General features: G+C 51.9%; 1 protein-coding gene across 1 annotated transcript; it reads right to left on the bottom strand.

Annotated features, from left to right (window-relative positions):
- Positions 1-455: 455 nt before the first annotated feature.
- On the bottom strand, positions 456-18,420 carry LOC135972193 (zinc finger protein RFP-like). Its single transcript, XM_065564597.1, has 7 exons — positions 17,423-18,420; positions 13,422-13,517; positions 12,035-12,265; positions 11,699-11,721; positions 10,844-10,959; positions 8,689-8,748; positions 456-5,285 (listed from the first exon to the last, which is right to left on the bottom strand). Exons 1-7 carry the CDS (start codon positions 17,837-17,839, stop codon positions 4,768-4,770), a joined length of 1,461 nt encoding a protein of 486 aa, XP_065420669.1. The 5' UTR covers positions 17,840-18,420; the 3' UTR covers positions 456-4,767.
- Positions 18,421-18,799: the final 379 nt, after the last annotated feature.

Here is an 18,799-nt window from a genome sequence, read left to right on the forward strand (position 1 = left end):
GCATTGTGTGAGGTAGCCCCTCCCCAGGCCAGAGAGAGGAGAGGCAGTGGCTGCATTGGAGGGAAAGCTATTCCCCAACTCATGAAGAAAATCAATCCAAAAATCCTCTCCTCTCTGCCCCCCATGCGCACGCATAATTGAAAAAAAATCACAATTGGGTAAAAAAATATATTGAATTTAAGTCAATCACTTATTTTGAAAAAATACATTTTGACTTCCTATTTTTTGCCATTTGGTTTCTGAGCCCTGAGTGTCCACTCAGGTCATAATCTTAAACTTTCCCCTGCAACCATAAAAGCTAGACATTTATTTTTACTTTAAATTAAATCATATTCTCACATAAACTCATAACTAGAGCATTAGGCTGGGCTTACAGAAAATTACCAAATACTGTGAGACTTAAAATAAAAATCACAAAAAATTATGAGTGATAACACTGCAGGTGGCCAAAAATGTTTAAACAAAAATGATTTTTTCAATAGAAAATGTCTTTTAGACTTTTTTAAAAAACTGATTTTATCCTATTATTTTAGTGTTTCTAATTTTTCAGTGAAATGATGCTAAATGAAAAAAATATTTCAAACTGATTCAAAATGAGAAACCTTAATCAAATGGAATAAAAACATTTTATTCGCCCATGCCTTATCCTGTCTCAAAGGAGAAAAGGGAGCAAAACTGAAAACTGAAAAAAGAAAAACTAAAATCTATTTTTTATTCAATAATACATGATTAAATTTTGAAAAATAAGCAAATTGTTTTAAACAAAACAAAAACATAATTTCGCAACAATACTGCCATTTTAAAATAGCTGTACTCCTATAGGTTTCTTCATGGTATCGCCCCTTAAACGGCTTTTCACACAGGAGGAGATAATCTGTTACACAATGTATAAATTTCCCTTTTTTAATACGACCTGAAGTCCCTACTCACTGACACTCTTGAACACAGGATCAACTTTAGGCACATGCTTACTTCTCACCGAGTTCAGAGAGAGAAAAGGAGGCTGTTTTCTGTTTCGATTGATTCTGAGCATAATTTTATTTTTTACAAAAACAAAAGGATTCACCCACCACAGTCAAGAGGCAGAAAACTGCAATGACAGCACAGACCGAAAACAAGACTGATGGCTGCTAGGTTTGGTGCAGTAAATTTTCTGTATTCAAAATATAGGCCGTTCTTTGTTTCAAATCTCCCCCAAGAACAGTATTGGGCACATTGTTTTGGAATAAAATTCAGCAAAAGAAAGAAATGACTAATTCAACAAGCTGTAAAAGTCTCATGTTATATTGTTATGAAAACAATCTGCAATGTATTTGACAGTACATCACTTTGAATGTAGATGTACTGTAAAAACAACAAGGAGTCTGGTGGCACCTTAAAGACTAAGGCCAGGTCTACACTAGCCCCCTAATTCGAAATAAGGTACGCAACTTCAGCTACGTGAATAACGTAGCTGAAGTTCGAAGTACCTTAGTTCGAACTTACCTTGGTCCACACTCGGCAGGCAGGCTCCCCCGTCGACTCCGCGGTACTCCTCTCGCTGAGCTGGAGTACCGCAGTCGATGGCGAGCAATTCTGGGTTCGACTTATCGCGTCCAGAGAAGACGCGATAAGTCGAACCCAGAAGTTCGATCGCTCGACGCCGAACTACCGGGTAAGTGTAGCCAAGGTCTAACAGATTTATTTGGGCATAAGCTTTCGTCGGTAAAAACTTCACTTCTTCAGATGTACTGTAAAGTTCCCATAAAGAGAGAAACAAATTATCACAAGATTATTTCCTCCTTGGGTTTAGAAAAAACTGTCCAAGCAATAAGTATTCTGTATTACACGTTATAAATTGTCCTTCTGAAACATTTAAAATCTGCCGGGTGTGGTCAGACTTCATTCCTCTGGCTGGGACAGTTACACGTTCATTGGCTGTTCCCGTTTTTCACGGTTGCTCAGCTAATTGTGGCGATCAAAGAGCTGCAGTTTTGTCTCATGGCTTTTCCGTAGAACGGTGTTAAAAGCAACGTGGTTTTGTTCCCAATTGATAAACCTGCGCTCGGCTCGCAGCGTTCGCCTGGGGAAAGTGAAAGTAACATTGTCAATTGCCGCATTCCAAACCCTGTCACGTGGGGAGGTTCGAGTCTTCTCCTAAAGAAACAGCCCCAGTCCTGCTGCACCGCACGTGTGTGGGAAACTGGAACTTTATGTTAACAAAAGGGCCTTTGTTGTTGTTGTTGGTGGTGGTTTTTTTGGGGGGGGGGTTGCCATTTAGTTAATTATATTCAGAAAAAGCAGGAAGAAGATTCTCTTTGAAGTCATTACGGGATGAACAACTGACTCTGAATCCAGTAATGAGCAATTCCTTATTGGCATGGGTATGCACAGGACAGAGACAGAGCACAGGCTGGAGAGTGACACATCCCAGTAACCCCCAAGGGGCACATCCTAGGGGCACAATATTTCTTGTGAGCGCTGGGGGGACACAATCAGGTCAGGAAGCAAATTCCAGGACTCTGCCCTTAACAACTGCAGCTGGGACAGTAAAGTGGGACAAATAGAAGAAATGTTTGTAATTTTTTATTTACAGTAAGTAATTAAAGGCGGTAAGTAAATGGAGCATAGAAGGAGCCTTAATAACCACAGCATGGAAAGGAGATGCCCAGCTACTGAGAACAGTTTTCTTAATGGCACAACAACAGTACAGTCGTCCAGGAATTAATATAGGGAATTAATGAGTTACAGTCAGTGATGAGCTGCCAAAATCTTAACAACCGGTTCCCTACCGAGTCTTTGGCGGCACTTTGGCGGCGGGTCCTTCTCTCCCTACGGGTCTTTTGCGGCACTTCGGCGGCATGTCCTTCAGTGCCGAAGACCCGGAGCAAGTGAAGGGCCCGCTGCCGAAGTGCTGCCGAAGACTCGGAGCGCCGCTCGGTGAGTACAAGCCCCATGTGTTTTTTTCCATGTGTTTTTTTAAGTCATCTCTGCTGGGGCCCCATCGAAACTATTTGAATCGGGTCCCGCACTTCCTAAAGCCGACCCTGCACATCGGGGTTGCAAAATTGTATCGGGGGCCGGGTAGGGAAGGCTGTGCCTCCCAAAACAGCCTGTCCCCCCCATAGGACCCCACCCACATCCTGCCACTGACTGCCCCCCTCAGAACCCGCAACCCATCAACTCTCCTGCTCCTTGTCCCCTTACCACCCCCTCCCAAGACCACCCACCCTAACTGCCCCCCAGGACCCCCCCAACCCAACTCACCCCACTCCCTGTCCCCTGATTGCCCCGACCCCCCATCCACCACTACCCCAACAGACCCCTGGAACTCCCACACCTACCCAACCCCCTCCGTTCCCCATCCCCTGACTGCCCCCCCGAACCTCTACTCCCTCCAACCGCTCCCTGCCCCTTATCCAACCCCTCCTCCCAGCCCCAGCCTGGACCCCTTACCATGTTTCTCAGGGCAGCGTGTATGGATGCCACGCGGCCCGCTGGAGCTGGCAGCCCCACTCCCGTACCATGCCGCTCAAAGTGGCAGGAGCTGCAGAGCTGCCCAGAGCGATCCAGAGCGCTGGCACCGGCGGCGTGGCACACTGAGGCTCTGCGAGAGGGGGGAAGACGGGGGAGGGTCCGGGGTAGCCTCCCCACCCGGGAGCTCAGGTGGGCTGGACAGGACCCGCGGGTCAGTGTAATGACAGAAAAACCTCCCTCTCCCAATTGCCCACCCCTTTAACAACCAGTTCTAAACCGGCTTCTAAATTTAACAACCGGTTCGTGCGAACCAGCTCACCACTGGTTACAGTGTCACTTTCAGTAACATGTAATAAATCTCTGTCCCTCTCCTGTTTCCTTTCCTTTCATACTGTCCTTTTCTACTCGTTTTTCTAACCCTCACTTCTGATCCCTGTTTATTTTCCTGTGTTTCTCCCACTCGCCTCCCCTCCCTGTCACAGATCATCCCCCATGGCTGCTCCCTTCTTTCCCCTGATTTTATCCCTTCTCCTCTTGCTGCCCCCGGCTGGTTCCCCTGTCAGGGGTATTTTCTTGTCACTCTTCTCATTTCTGTTTTCCACCATTTCTCATAGACTCTCTCTTTATTCTTGTTTTATTTTAATTTACATTTTTATACTTCCTTCTAATTCCCTCTGGTTAAACCCACCCTGTCCCTGCCTCCCCCAGTGCTGCCAACCTCAGGAGTTTAAAAAAATCACGAGACTGATACAATGATAATTTTTTTAAGGTTATATAATTTTTTTTTTGTCAATCTGCACCCATCTCCCCCTCTCACCCGTGTGTGACAATTACAGGGTGACCAGCTGTCCTGTAGTTACAGGGGAAGGTGACTTTGGCCCCTGCAGCAGGAGCTCTGGCTGGGAGACCCCAGTGAGATCTAATCCCACAGATCTGTACAAACCGCTCCCTGCTGCTGCTTCTCCCCAACCCCCCAAACCCTGATTGATTCATGCTGTGTCCCTGCCACCCCCTCATCTGCCTGTCCCCTGCCCGGCTGTTAGTTCAGCCCCCTGCCCAGCCCCCACATCAGCCCCCCAGGGCCCCTCTGCCCTTCCTGCAACTCCAGGGGTTCTTCCCCCTCCCCCTCCCATCCTTGACATTGCAGGGAAGTGGAGGGGCTTCCACAGGTCATAGAGATGAGGAGCCAGGAGCTGGTTAGACAGGAGTCCTCCAAGGTCATAGAGACTGGGGTGTGTGAGGTTAGAAAGACTGGTTTCCGGTTCCCCAGTGGGATATTCCTCCCCCTTTCCCCTCCACACACACACCCGCTCAGGGACACAGGCTGAGCCGGGATTCCAGCCACACCCAGAGCCAGGGTCGGATTCTCTCCCCAGGGATGGAGCCCGGCGGGAAAGTGAAGATCGGGGCCTCGTCACCAGCATCGATAAATGTCACCTGCCCCCGGTCACAGTCCAGAGAAACCCGGATCCTGCTGGGGACCCGGCTCAGGGGCAGGGGGGTCACAGGGGAGGTGAGAGCCCGGACCTGACCCCCCCAGCCCTGCTCCACAGCCCAGATCCCCTCCTCAGGGCTACGGCTGATCCTTCCCTTCCTCCTCACAGACTCTCTGGCCACACCCACAGCCCAGCTTTCCCCACGCCCCACCTCCACCTCCCAGCAATGTCTCCCTGAGGTGAATCCCTCACAGCCCAGCACACAGGCCCAAGAGTCAAATCTCTCAGGGTTATTGGGCAAATGCTGTTGTGTCTCTTGCCGTCTCACACTTTTCCGATCCTCAGACAGGACGAATTGGGGATGAGCCGTGTCTGGATCCAGAGTCACATTTGCTGGAGAGAGAGAGAATCAGAGCATTAGGGGCAGAGCTCGGCCCTGGGGGAGCCTGGGACCATTTCTCACACTCCCCAGCAGCCCTGTTCTGGCTGGGACAGGCCTGGATCCAGTGCCGGGTTTACAATGGCGCCAGTGACTCCATGGAGCCAGGCCCATGCTCAGAAGGGGCCCCGGTCTGCTCCACTTGCACTGCACCCCAAGACCCTGCTGGCTCCACCTGCCCACCACTTGTTCCTCTCTTCCTGCCCACCAGCTGGCTGAGGGCACCTCTCAGCCCCCTGGCCCCACCCCAGTGCACCTCCGGCTCTGGGCAGTCTCTGCTTCCTACCACCTGTGGGGCCCCACCTGTCTCCCCGGAGCTGAGCCACCTGGGACTGGTGCACAAGTCTGGCCAATCTCAGCCAGGTGTGTGTGCGTGGGGGGGAACAGTGTGGGGGGCTTGGCTGGGCCACTACAGGCAAGTGCATCTTGAGGGACCCCGGCCAGGCTAGGGCAGGTCCTGACCTGGCTGATCGCACCACTCCTGAGGGACCAGAGCAGTTCCCGGCCATGGGACCAGCCCCGGCTGCGCTGCCGGCTCAGCCCGGCAGACACAGTCGACTCCCAGCAAGGCCTGTGAGTGTGGCCAGGAGGCGGGGCTTAGGGGAGTGGGTCTGTGGGGCGTATGGGTGGGCACTGGTCTGTGAAGGGGCGGGGAGGATCTGTGTGTGTTGGGGCACTAGGGGGTGGGGGTTCTGTGGAGGGTGCTGGGTAGTTGTGGTGGGGCTGTGAGCAGGGGTCGTGTTGTGCAGGGTGCTGTGCATTTGTGGGTAGGTCTGGGAGGGTGCTGGGCATAGTGGGTCCGGGGGGGGGGGGGCCCTCTGGCCATAGGGATTTGGGAGGTATTGGGGGGGGGCTGTGTGGTGTGGTGTAGGCCTGCCCCCAAGGGGAAGGGGCATGTGACAGCACAGGGCCAGGCAGGCGACTGTGCGTCTGGTAACTGCCGGTTTGTAAATAGTGCCCTCACATTGGGCAGAGCAGGGCCGTCCCTGCCATGCCATGCCTCATTGCCTCTGGCTGGCCCCTCGCTCTGGGACCAACCCCCTCACGCCATGCTCCATTGCCTCCATGGGGGCCCACAAATATATTTGGCTCCAGGCCCACAAAAGGTTAATCCGGCCCTGCCTGGATCCCAGGGAGCTGCCTCTGTCCTGGGCACCTGAGACTGAGCAGGGATGTCACTGCAGTTCTTCAGTCTATGTAATGGGACCCACTTCATTAGTTTTTCATTTGCTTGCTGTGGCTTCAGCTCCCTGGTCCCTCTGCTGGGGCTGCTCCATTCCCAGCATCAGAGACACAGCCAGGAAGGTTTTGGTGAGGAGGGAGCAGAGGAGGCAGGTACCAGCTTTGAACCCCAGAGGGAAGCTCCCTCCCCTAAATGCAGCCTCCACTCCCCGGCCAGGGTAGGAAGAGCCAGTTAAGAAAAGAGAGAAGGAAATGTCATTCAGTGCGGTAGCCTCCATTCCCAGGCCAGGGATCAGAGAAGAAGGTGCAGCATTGGGGAAGAGCTGTTTAAGAGCAGAGAGTAGGAGGTGCCATTGGGTGGGGTAGCCCCATCCCCAGCCAGGAGAGAAGGGAGGAGCTGACAGCCTCACAGGGAGAGCGTCTCCCTAATCCAGGAAGCAGGGAGCAGCTCCAATGGGCAGGGCCGGCTCTAGGATTTTTGCCGCCCCAAGCAGAAACAATTTTGGCCGCCCCCCCGCCCCATTTTTTCTTACCCCACTCCCAGCCCCGCCTCAGCTCCACCCCTTCCCCAAATCCCCAGCCCTGCCTCCTCCCCGCAGGCTCTCAAGCCTAGGAAGGAGGGGAAGAAGCGGCGCGCGAGCCGCGGCCACTCAGAGTCTCCCCCTCCCTCCCAGGTTTGAGAGCCTGGGAGGGAGGGGGAGCAGCGGCGCGTGAATCAGCCATGCCGCCCCTAAAAATGTGCCGCCCCAAGCACCAGCTTGTTTTGCTAGGGTTACCATATTTCAGCGAGCAAAAAAGAGGACGGGAGGAGCCCCGCCCTAGCCCCGCCCCTGCCCCTCCCACTTCCCGCCCCCCCCTGACCTCCCAACCCTCCCCCCGTTCCTTGTCCCCTGACTACCCCCTCCTGGGACCCCTGCCCCTAACTGCCCCCCAGGACTATCTAAGCCTCCCTGCCTCTTGTCCCCTGACTGCCCCAACCTTTATCCACACCCCCACCCCCAGACAGACCCCTGGGACTCCCACGCCCCATCCAACCACTCCCCACCCACTGACAGCCCCCCCCCCCCCGAACTCCCAACCCATCTAAACCCCTCTGCTCCCTGTCCCCTGACTGCTCCGATCCCTCTCCGCACTCCTGCCCCCTGACAGCCCCCCCCAGAACTCCCAACCCATCTAAACCCCTCTGCTCCCTGTCCCCTGACTGCTCCGATCCCTCTCTCCACTCCTGCCCCCTGACAGCTCCCCCCCAGAACTCCCAGCCCCCTACCCCCCCCCCGCTCCTTGTCCCCTAACTGCCCCCTCCTAAGACCCCCCCCAACTGCCCCCCAGGACCCTACCCCCTACCTGTACCCTGACTGCCCAAAACTTTCTCCACTCCCCCCAAAAAGCCCCCCCCGTTTCTTGACCTCCACCTCCAGAACCTTCCTGCCCCCTGACCTCCTTACCCTGCTGCTCAGAACAGAGTGTTGGGCTCTGTGCAGCCGAGCCGGACACGTGGCTGAGCTCCCCTGCACAACAAAACCCGGTCTGGCCCTGCACAACAAAACCCGGTCTGGCCCTGCACAGTGCTGCTGGACTGGGCTGCAAGGGAGCTGCTGGCTCAGAATGCAGGGCGGATCCGGCTCCTCTACAGCTGCTCCTGAGTCCAGCCCGGGACTTCCCTGCAGCCCTCCCAGCCACTCTCTGCTAATCCCGGACATTGTGAGTGCTTTACAAATTCCCCCCGGACGCTATTTTTAGCACACAAAAGGAGGACATGTCCGGGGAAATCCGGACGTATGGTAACCCTAGTTTTGCTGGTGCCTAGAGCCGGCCCTGCCAATGGGGGAGCCCAGCCCTGCCCAAAGGAAAGGCAGGATGTTGGAGAAGCCCAATGGGGGAGACCCCCTGCGCCCTGGTAAAGCAGAGCGATGTGTCAGGCCTCCGGGCAGAGAGCTTTGTTCACAGGCTGCTCACGGAGAGTTTTTCTGTTCAGCAGCGTGGGCATGAACCAAGCACTAAGGTTGGTGTTAGGAGTGTTTGTGTGAGTTCAGCATGGGAGCTCCTCACTGTTCAGTGTGGTGTTTTTAGGGCCATGTGTGTCATGGTCGATGTCGGTTTGGTTGGTAACTTTAGCTACAATCTCATGAAGATGTTTTCTGATAATTTAAAGACCATCTCCAGCTGCAATCTCACCCTGTCTGAATGTTCCTAGGGATCCTCCTGTTTTTGTCTCTAGTGCAGACGGCAGAGTGTCTGGAGGGGGGAAGGAGAAAGGAGACAAGATTTCAGGCTTTCATATTTATAACAGCATCCCCACTCTCAACTCCTAGAACTGACATTTAATTATGACAGAGAAACACACCGAGAAGCACTCAGGTATTTAATATAAAAAGGTCTGAAACCTCAATCAGGCATCTCTCAGCAATGGAGCCAAAATCGTTGCAGCCTCATAACTATCCCAGGACAGATGCTCTGTAAGTGAGATTTATTTTTCCCCTCTTCATCCCCTCCCACCCTTCAGACTCCAGTTGGTTTGTCTCATTCACTTACTGCCTTTTGTCGTAACCTAGACCCAGAGCCTGCAAAGACTCTTTACCCACTTTGGTCCCTTTGACACTAACGGGATGTTGAGAGTTTGTGAAATCCTGGCTCTAATTGTGAGCTGTTGGGTTTGTTTACTCTGCGTCTCTACAGAGAGCAGCACGACGGGGCCTTGTCCACCACAGGCAGAAGCAGGAATAATAATAAAATCACTTTCTCAGTGTGGAAATTGAGGCAGGGGGAAGGTTGGCTCCATGGGCCAGATTCACCCCGGTACTGGCGAAAGGAGAGAGGGGAGGGGCCATTTGTGACTCTGCTGTTCAGTGGCTGCAGGGGCCGGTGCAGACCTTGGCACAGGCTGAGGAAGTTCTGAAGCAGCCAGAGTTACATCCCGATGACAATGGCCCCCGTGTGTCTTGCCCAGTGTGCAGAGTGTCAGAGGCCCAGCTTTACACTGCCCACATCCCTCTGTCCCTCCCCCACCCCCTCCCTCTTCCACCCGCCCTCACCACCCCCACCCCATTCCCAGCCCTCTCAGGAACACGCCTTGTGCCTGCAGCTGCTGTGGAGGAGGCACAAGAGGCTCCTGGGCTGGAGGGATCCCTCACCGTGGGGGAGGGGCTTTCTCCTTTCCTGCAGCCCATGTGCCCAGACTAGCTGCATACGGGACCAGAGCCCAGTGATGGGCTGGGTCCAGCTTTAAGAAATGGCCTTTAATTCAGGGACTAGATTTTGGGTGCCAAGCTTTAGGCACCTGGGGCCTGTTTCTCAGGGGGGTTGGGCACCTGCAGCTCCCACTGACTCCACCTGCAGCTGTGGAGGCTACATGGCTCCAGAGCACCTGCCCTGCAGCTCCCTAGTTGGGAGAGAGAAACCCAGGTACCCCAAATTAGGCCATTTTGGGGAATTTGGGACTGAACGTTGTGACTTTTTGTAAATCATGAATTCACGTGAGACGTCCTGATGCCTGGGCCCCTGCTCCATTTGTCTGCTTTTCACTAGTTATTATACTAAGTATTGAGAATTGGTACAAGGATCATTTCTTAAACATAAGTTTGGACAGACCGAGATTGTGTGTTTGTACTGACTGACTTGGCTTTGCCCTGGTGAGCAGTTTGCTGGACATAAGGGAAATGTTGCCTTAAGTGACCTTGTTATGAAGTGATGTGTCCATAAGTTCCTGTGTGGGACAAAGATGTTTTCACCACACAATGTGCTTAAAGACAACAGACACCCAAAATGTACAGCACAGGAGCAGTTAGCAAAGTCCAAAACCCCAATGCAGAGAACAGGGTCACAGTGACCTATACATAATCCGTGGCAATAAACCAATCAGAAAAGAGAATAACAACATGAAAATAGCTTGTATAGCAAAAGCCCTGCCAATTAAAAAGTTCGTACATGTTTATTGTATGAGTTATATAAGATACTTAATATTTGTAACAGTCAAAGATGATTGAAAAAAACTAAAATATATCATTTGGATCTGTAAAGAGGAATCTGAACGTCACAGGAAATTCCCTGTGACCCACCTGTGGCCCAGGAGTAGGCAACTGGCCAGTAATTCTATAAGGTATGTCTGTAATTTCTTACTTTAATAGTAATTGCAATGGCAAGGCAGGCTTGTGGTACAAATAAAGATTTGGATTAATCAACTGGAGTGTCTTGCACCCCAAGTATGTGATATTCTCACCCAACTATTAAATAGATCCATCATCTAATTATCAGCCAATTTGGCCAGACCCATTCTATTCCCACAGTGTCACCGGCTCATCCCAATTTCCCCTCCTAAATCCCTTCTAAGTACCTTTGAACTTCTTCAGAGTCTCCATTAGAGCAAAAGTTTTCTGGGAGAAATCACTGAGTCTTAATTCTAGCTTAGGACAAAACCCCTGTGGCTGCTGGAACTTCCCCTTCACAGACCTAGAGAGAAACAATTCCACATGGTTATATTTCATTTATTGACTCATTATACATTCTGGGTAGTGAATCACTGTTCTCATGGGTCTTTAGAATTAGAATTCCTCTTCTCCCAACCTCAGAGCAAGGCCATGGCAGTGAAGCCTTCCCCCGCACCCCTCCCCTCCCAAAGAAGGTCCATTATTACTCTTCAGCTCTGGCCTGGAGAAACCAGCTATGGGGGGAAAGGGGGAATTGAGTCTCTATGGCCAATTCACTCCTTGGCCTCCATGCTCTGAGGGACAGGAGGCTCCCAGGTGAAGTGCTGTAGAAATCTGTCCATTAGGAACTAGACTGAGACACCAACTTCCCCCTCCCCAGCTCATTCCACACAGGTCTCCAAACAGTCCTCAGGTGGGGAAGACTCTTGATCATTGCTGCTCTGGGCTTAGTGGTAACCATGGCCCCAGCAGTGACAGGCCCATATTCCATCCCCACAATCCTGAGGCAGCCAGTTCCCCAGGGACGTGACATCGCTAGGGTATATTTGAGGTCAGTCCTTCCCACTGAATGGATAATTCCAGAGTCTTCTATAAAAGGGTGAGAACCTCAAGATGAATTTGATCAGAGAGATTTGTATCCAAAATATGACCTTCCCCACACATTTGGCTGTAGAAACCTGCGGAGAGGCAGTGGTAACATCATCTCCAAGCTCTTCCCCAGCATTGCGAAGGGTGAGGGGGGGAGTGAGAGAGCCACGTACCTGCTCAAGGTGCTTCTGACATCCTAGAGGAGAGAAATAGAGAGAGGGAATTTCTGTCCCACCTGACACACTTAGAATTCCAAAAGAAGAGATTTAGCAACTATGGGGGAAAGAGGCTGTGCTCTGGCCCCAGAGCCATGCATTTGCTGAGGTAATGATGCTTTTCCATCTTTTACATCACAGTGTCTGTAATGTTTTAAAAATAATAGTGATTCACATCTCTGCAATACACATCGAGTTACACGGTGATCTCTGACTGCTGGACTCCCGTGCCCATGTTTTAGGAGCAGTCTTGTCCCTGTGTTGGGATCTGGAGTATTTCTAACTCAGTCTCACCTGCAACAATTCACTCACTGGCTTCTGACACTTCCCCTCCAGCTCACTGATCAGCTCACTGAGACGGGAAATTTCCGCAGATACTTTACTGACACTTTCATTCTGTATCTTCACTATCTTCTTGTCCAGCTTCTCCAGCTGAGCCAGCAGGAGTCGCTCTTGTTCCTCCAGGAACTGCCGCAGTTGCTGAAATTCAGACACAATCTTCTGCCTCTCGGTTTGTGTATTTCTCTGTAAAGGAAAATAGGGAAAGGGCTGGTCAGGGACATGGATGGAGCCGGGGGTCCTTTCATAGAGTGCTGAGTGTGTAGGAGGGAGAATTTTTTTCCAAATTCTAAGTCATCTGACTCTGAACAGTATCCCGTGGTTTCTAGAGAGAGGATTTTCTCACACCTTTTCATTTGGCCCCAGAATCTCATAACGGGACGTTCCCATGTCTGACATGGTCTGGACAGCGCGTTATTGATGGCCTTGGAGATGGAGATCCAAAGCAGCGGGAGGTGAAAATAATAAAATACTAAGGACTGTAAAACAACACATCTGGACAACACCCTCAGGCATAAAAGGTGAATGACAGAAATGGAGAGATTGTCAGAGCACAACGGGACTGTAAGCCAGAAATGAGCAAAGGGATAATTGTTCAGTCATGAAACCAAGTCTTCACAGCCAGGGACACATGTCTCTATTTAAACTGGAACTCAAAATAGTAAACAAAGATTGCACAAGAGGATTCCTCAAGATATAACTGAACATCCCCCAAACTCTGAGCTAACAGACGATGAAAACTGTGAAACTGAAACAACAAGGTGTCTGGTGGCACCTTAAAGACTAACAGATTTATTTGGGGATAAGCTTTCGTGGGTAAAAACCTCACTTCTTCAGATGTGAAACTGAGGTATGAATGTGTAACAGCGGGGGCTTGTTTTAGTGCACTGGATTTTCTAAGTCAAAATTCTGTTATTTCATTAATGTAAATTGTTTCCTATGAAAAGAGTGTAATTAAGCTAACAGTAGTTAATATACAATAGATAAGAATAATAGTTACAGTAGTTTACGGCAGTGGGTTTCAATCTGTGGTCCGTACAGACAATAGATTTCCAAAGAGGTCTCTGCACCCCCAATTCAAAATTATCAAATGCAAAAAGGTTGAAACCCACTGGTTTATGGTATAGGCCTAAGTAGTAGTTCCTGCTAAAACAACTAATTTTGATTTACTTTGTGATTATTCCCCACTTAACGGATTTCTGCTTTACCTGCCCCAACTGATTGAGATAAAACATAATTGGGCCTCTAGATTGCCCTGGCCTCTCATTATTGCTCTGATTCACAATGCACCTCCATCCAGCTTGCAGGTTATAAATGCAGATTAATAATGACGGGCACCTACCAGATATTCCTGGCTTCTCTTCTCTCTGCTCACTTTACATCCCAGGAGCTTTTCTCTCTCTTCCCTCAGCATCTTCAAATGGGCCTGAACCTTTTCCTGAAGAAACACAAACTGATTTGAGTGGTGTTGTTGTTATTGTTAGGAGTGAGAATGTGGGTGGGAGCTTTTCCAACACAAACAAACACTCTACTGATGAGTGGAGAACCCAGTAGGTTTACGATATCAGAGATACCAAGGAAGTGAAGTCATATTAATGGACGCTGGGAGTGTTTCATTTTCAGACTCCTTGAAATTGTTTGACCTTTTTCCCCCCATTGATTTATACCAACATGACACTGGCGTCACATCCTTGGAGTTTTCTTTCACTTTGAGAAATATTCTGGTTTTGAGGAGGCTTAACAAACAAAGTGATACAAATCCCAGAAACCTCCAGGGCTTGAAATATGGTCTGGGATTCTTAAAAGAACCTGATTCCCACTGAATTTCAGCCCTGAACCCCTGGGGACTGGACTGGGTGGATAGAATTGGTTTGGGCACTAGGGCAAACCACATTAGATGTGTTCATTGTTGTCAAGAACAGTTGGGGTTTGCCCTAGTTCTGTCCTGGACTCTTACAGAGGCAGGGCTGCCTGGGTACCTGTTCCCCAGCTCCCAGCTCAGCTCCCAGAAGCAGTGAGTTCTAGAGATTTCAAAATGCCGCAGTGTGGGAGAGCAGTGCAAGGATTAATGGAACCACTTCGGCTGGTTCTTCAGCCTGACCCTGGTCACCACCGCCCAGGGTGGTTTTGTAGTTTTGCTACAACCCAGTCTAATCCCCATCATAAGTGCCGACTTCTAATGGTGCCGGTGGGTGCTGGATCCCCCTCTGCCCCCTGCCCCACCCCCTCCCACCACCATTCCAACCCCTTCCCCAAAATTCCTGCCCCAACTCCAGCCCCTCTCTGCCCCTATTCAACTCCTTCCCCAAATCCCCGTCCCGGCCCCGCCTCTTCCCCGCCTCCTCTCCTGAGTGTGCTACATTCCCGCTCCTCCCTCCAGGAGGTTGCTACAGCTGTTTGGTGGTGGCCAGGTGGTAGGCGCTGGGAGGTAGGTGGAGGAGCGGGGACGCGGCGTGCTCAGGGGAAGAGGAGGAGGCGGGGGGCAGGGTGGGGAGCTTGGCTGCCAGTGGGTACAGAGCACCCACTAATTTTTCCCTTTGGGTGCTCCAGCCCCGGAGCACCCATGGAGTCGGCGCCTATGATCCCCACGGTATTTGGCATGGAACTTGCGCTGTCTAGAGCCCTTTTGTGTGAGGACTGAAGGTGCTTGGAGTCCACACGGTGTTTAGGACAGTGATCTCTAGTGCAGGCCGGGAGCATCAGAGTTTGACCCCTCGTGGAGCAGCACTGGAGTTCATAATCCCGGTGGAAAACATCATCTCCCTGCAGGGCCTGCCACCTTTATCAAGGCATCTTTCCCTCCTAATGGCCTTTCTTAATTATTGCTCAGTCAGGAGATGGTTATATCTGATTACTCCCAGTTTTGGGTGATGCAGGTTTGGCAGAAAATATTCCCACTCTCCAGAGTGACAGGTTCTCTGACATACTCCAGACAGATGGGACAAGTAGGTTCATGCTGGAATTTTTCCACAGGTTCCCGCTGTGGAGAGCTGGACTCAGCCCTGTGGGACGGGAGCTACCACTCCTGTCTCCGCAGGGCTGCCCCTCCGCACCAAGCCCACAACCCTTCTACAACTTCCCATGACTCACTGGTGGGTCACAAGCCACCATTTGGGAAACAACACCCAAGGAGGTCTCAACTCCCTAACCCTGATTCTGAAGTCCTTGCCAAGCCCACAGGAGGGAGGGGAGACTGGGCCGTGGATTCCCCCCTTGTGCCTGCTACCACTCCATCACCTAAAACATTCCCCATAGAAAAGTGCAGGCACCTAAGTCTGCACCATGGAAAACGGAGAGCTTTGAAATATGGATGACCTATCATGATTGCCAGTGTGTGCAAACACAACCCTCTTTAATTGTCCCCCACTCCCAGCCCCAGTTCTTTCTTTATCCACATGCTACATATCGTCTTCATTAGACTGTGACTGTCAGCTCTTTGCCTGACTTGTCTGTACAGTGCCTGGCACAACGGGCCCCTAATCTCTCACTGGGGCTTGGAGATGCCACTGCAGTAGAAATCAGTACATTCTATTGGTTATGAATTCTTATTGTTATTAATGTCAACATGGAAACCTTTATGGTCACAAGGTTCCCACACTGAAATCGACGGCGAAAATTTCCAAAGTGAAAATTGCAAGATGGGGACTGTCTCCCTGTGTCCTCAGGAGACGTGGAAGAGGCACAATGCTGGTCACAGGGGGGCTCACCCTATAAAGAGAGAGGGGTCTCAGCCCCACCTGTGATAAACCAGTTCTCCTCCCCAGGTGGGGAAAAAGAAGGAGCAGTGACTGGGGGAGAAGAGGGTGTCATGTAATCCAACCAGGCCTGGGGTAGGTAAAAAAGAGGCCTATGGAGGGCCAGAGGGAGGAGGCCATGGATCTTCTTCAGGGTGATAAGGCCGAACTTCAGACTAGAAGACCTGGGAATCACTGCTGGGAGAGCAGGGATGTTACTGGCCACAGAAAAGCCATTGTGGATTCTGTCTGTGAACCTCAGAGGGAAAATGAGGTAGGACTACCCCAGGCCACGAGGGGACACTCTGGAAGCAATGACCCTGCTACAGTGCCCCATTGCTCTGCTGCCCCCTCCCACCCAGTCCCTGCTTCCTGCAATCCCAACTCTGATTCTATCAGACGGACTCTGCTAGGGTTTGCAGGTCGGGAGCTCCACTCCTGTGCCCCACCCCACCTGCAGTCTCATGAGGGAGGGTCCTTTCCTGTCTGCATGAGGAGTTCTGCAGGAAAAGGGTGAAGGGGATGTGTGCAGTGATGAGCTGCCAAAATCTTAACAACCTCCTCACCCACCCCCTGGGACTCCTGCCCCATTCACCCCCCCCCCATGTTCCTTGACACCCCCTCCGGGACCCCTACCCCATCCACCCCCCTTCCCTGTCCCCTGACTGCCCCCTGCCACCCCATCCAACCCCTGCACCTTCCTGACTGTGCCCCCAGGACCCTTGCCCCCATTCAATTGCCCTGTTCCCTGCCCTCTGACTGCCCTGACCCCTATCCACCCCCCTGAACTCCCCTGCCCTCTATCGAACACCCCCTCCCTGCTCCCTTACCGCAGTGCCTGGAGGTGGCTGGCGGTGCTACAGCCGGGCTGGGTGGCTGGAGCCGGGCTGGACCGGGCCGGGCAGCGCCTGGAGCCAGGCCACGCTTGCTTCTCAGCCCTCCCAGGCTTCCCACATGAACAGCTGATTCACGGGAAGCAGGGGAGGGGGGAAGAGAAGCTGGGCGGAGTGTTCAGGGAAGGAGGCGTAGGCAGAGTAGAGGTGAGCTGGGGCCGGGGAGCTGCCCGAGCTTTACTGCTTGTTAAATTTAAAAGCCCTTTTAGAACCGGTTGTCCCGCAGGACAACCAGTTCTAAAAGGGCTTCTAAATTTAACAACCGGATCCCGCGAACCGGTGCAAACCGGCTCCAGCTCACCATTGGATGTGTGCCAAGAGAACAGCCCCAAGGAGAGGAGGAGGAGCACGGACACGGTGTTTATAGCTTTGGGAGGTGGTGGAAGTGGGGAAGGGCAGACAGAGAATGGGGGGGGGGTCCTTCAGTGCTCAGGTGGGGAGCAGGAGGGGTGGAGTGCGGGTTCGTCACTCCCCCTCACTCCAATGTGTGAGACTTGGGACGTTTATGGAGGGCCTCACTTCACCTGCATGAGCCTTTGGAGGATTCCCAGTTGCTGGGAAACCTACCTAGTCCTGAAACCCCACGTTCCTCTCCAATGAAGCTCACTGAGTGGCTGTCTGGGGCTAAAGGAAACTCTAATGCGGGGGCGGGGGGGGGGGGGAAGGTGAGTTCCCCAAGGGTCTGGTTATAAAAATAACAGTTGGTGATTTCCTACCTTGAATTCTTCAGCATCTTCCTCTGCAGGAATGACGGTGTGATCTCTGTGCTGCTTGGATCTGTCACACACCAGGCAGATGGGGATTTCGTCCTCTTTGCAGAACAGTTTTAGAGGCTCCTCGTGTTTCTCACACAGTCTCTCTGGTTCTGGTTCCCTCCCTGTCTGCAACCTGAGTTCTCTGGCTGCTTCCACAACATTCCTGAGCTGCCTGTTCAGCCTGAGGTTCCTTTGGGGAAAGATCTCTCTGCACTGAGGGCAGGAGACATCCGTAGCGAATCCTCCCCAGCACTGGGTGATGCAGGCTCGGCAGAAATTGTGATCACAGTCTAGAGACACCGGATCTTTAAAATAGTCCAGACAGATGGAACAGGTCAGTTCATCCTGGAGTGTTTTTGCTGGATTTGCAGCAGCCATGGCCTCTAGTGCAGGAAAGAGACAAGAGAGGAGTTTCGTTTCACTTCCTTCTTCTCAGAAATGGGCTGATTGAACTTTGTACCATTAGGCTTTTCCTTTCTGGGTGCGGTCTCATGTGATTTGTTTTCTGTGCACTGTAAAGAGCCTTTGAATGAAGTGTGATGAGTTCAAATTGACACCAACTCCTCCGAAACATCTGCAAGGCTCCAAACTTTGGACTAGCCACTTCGGTCAAAAAACGGGTAACGAGCGACTGGGGGTTTCACTGCCTGAAAGTGAAAGGGTCTGATGGGGCAGCCTGGCAAGGAGGGTGAGAATCACAGCTGCTGACTCCTACTGCCTGTTCCTACCTGGCCTTTAGGCTCCTTAAGACCCATGTCTCTCTGGTGCTTGTGTAACCCACTGGTGTGTGTGTGTGGAGCTGTGACAGTTATAAAGGGTTGAATATTTAGCATAAGCTGGGGCAGCCTGTGCTTTTAGCTCTAGGGGTCCCTGGTTCAGTGCTGGCCAAGAGAGCAGCTGTCACACCGGTTCTTAGCCTGGCGGCTACTGCTTCTGTCTCCCCAGCTCTCGGGGACTAGGGTGACCAGACAGCAAATGTGAAAAATCGGGACAGGGTGTGTATGTGTGTGTGTGGGGGGGTAATAGGAACCTATAGAAGAAAAAGATTCAAAAATCGGGACTGTCCCTATAAAATCGGGACATCTGGTCACCCTAACGGGGACTCCTGGCTCTCTGCAGATGGCAGTGGGTATGGGGGGAGCTGGCGCTGGGGCTCCTACGCTGTACAGGGGATGGGCTAACCAGAGATCTCCTGTCTCCAAGGCTCTCAGGCCCCTTGTCCAGCCTGGCTGCAGGAGGGGATCTGGGGACAGACAGAGGGGTCCTGGGAGAGTCTGGGGAGCAGCCACCTGGGACCAGAAATGGAAATCCAGCTGTGGTGAGAAGGGAACGCTTACA

This window comes from Chrysemys picta, chromosome 12 (genome assembly GCF_011386835.1).
Source record: "Chrysemys picta bellii isolate R12L10 chromosome 12, ASM1138683v2, whole genome shotgun sequence".
In the NCBI taxonomy this organism is placed as follows: domain Eukaryota; kingdom Metazoa; phylum Chordata; order Testudines; family Emydidae; genus Chrysemys; species Chrysemys picta.

What these genes read in the sequence shown, in the direction of transcription:
- LOC135972193 (XM_065564597.1), bottom strand. Translation starts at nt 17,839, where the DNA reads ATGGCTGCTGCAAATCCAGCAAAAACACTCCAGGATGAACTGACCTGT. An exon ending in AGAGAAGCCAGGAATATCTG is followed by an intron (nt 12,266 to 13,421) that starts GTAGGTGCCCGT and finishes TTTCCTTTACAG; the next exon opens with AGAAATACACAAACCGAGAG. An exon ending in CCTAGGAACATTCAGACAGG is followed by an intron (nt 5,286 to 8,688) that starts GTGAGATTGCAG and finishes CTCTCTCTCCAG; the next exon opens with CAAATGTGACTCTGGATCCA.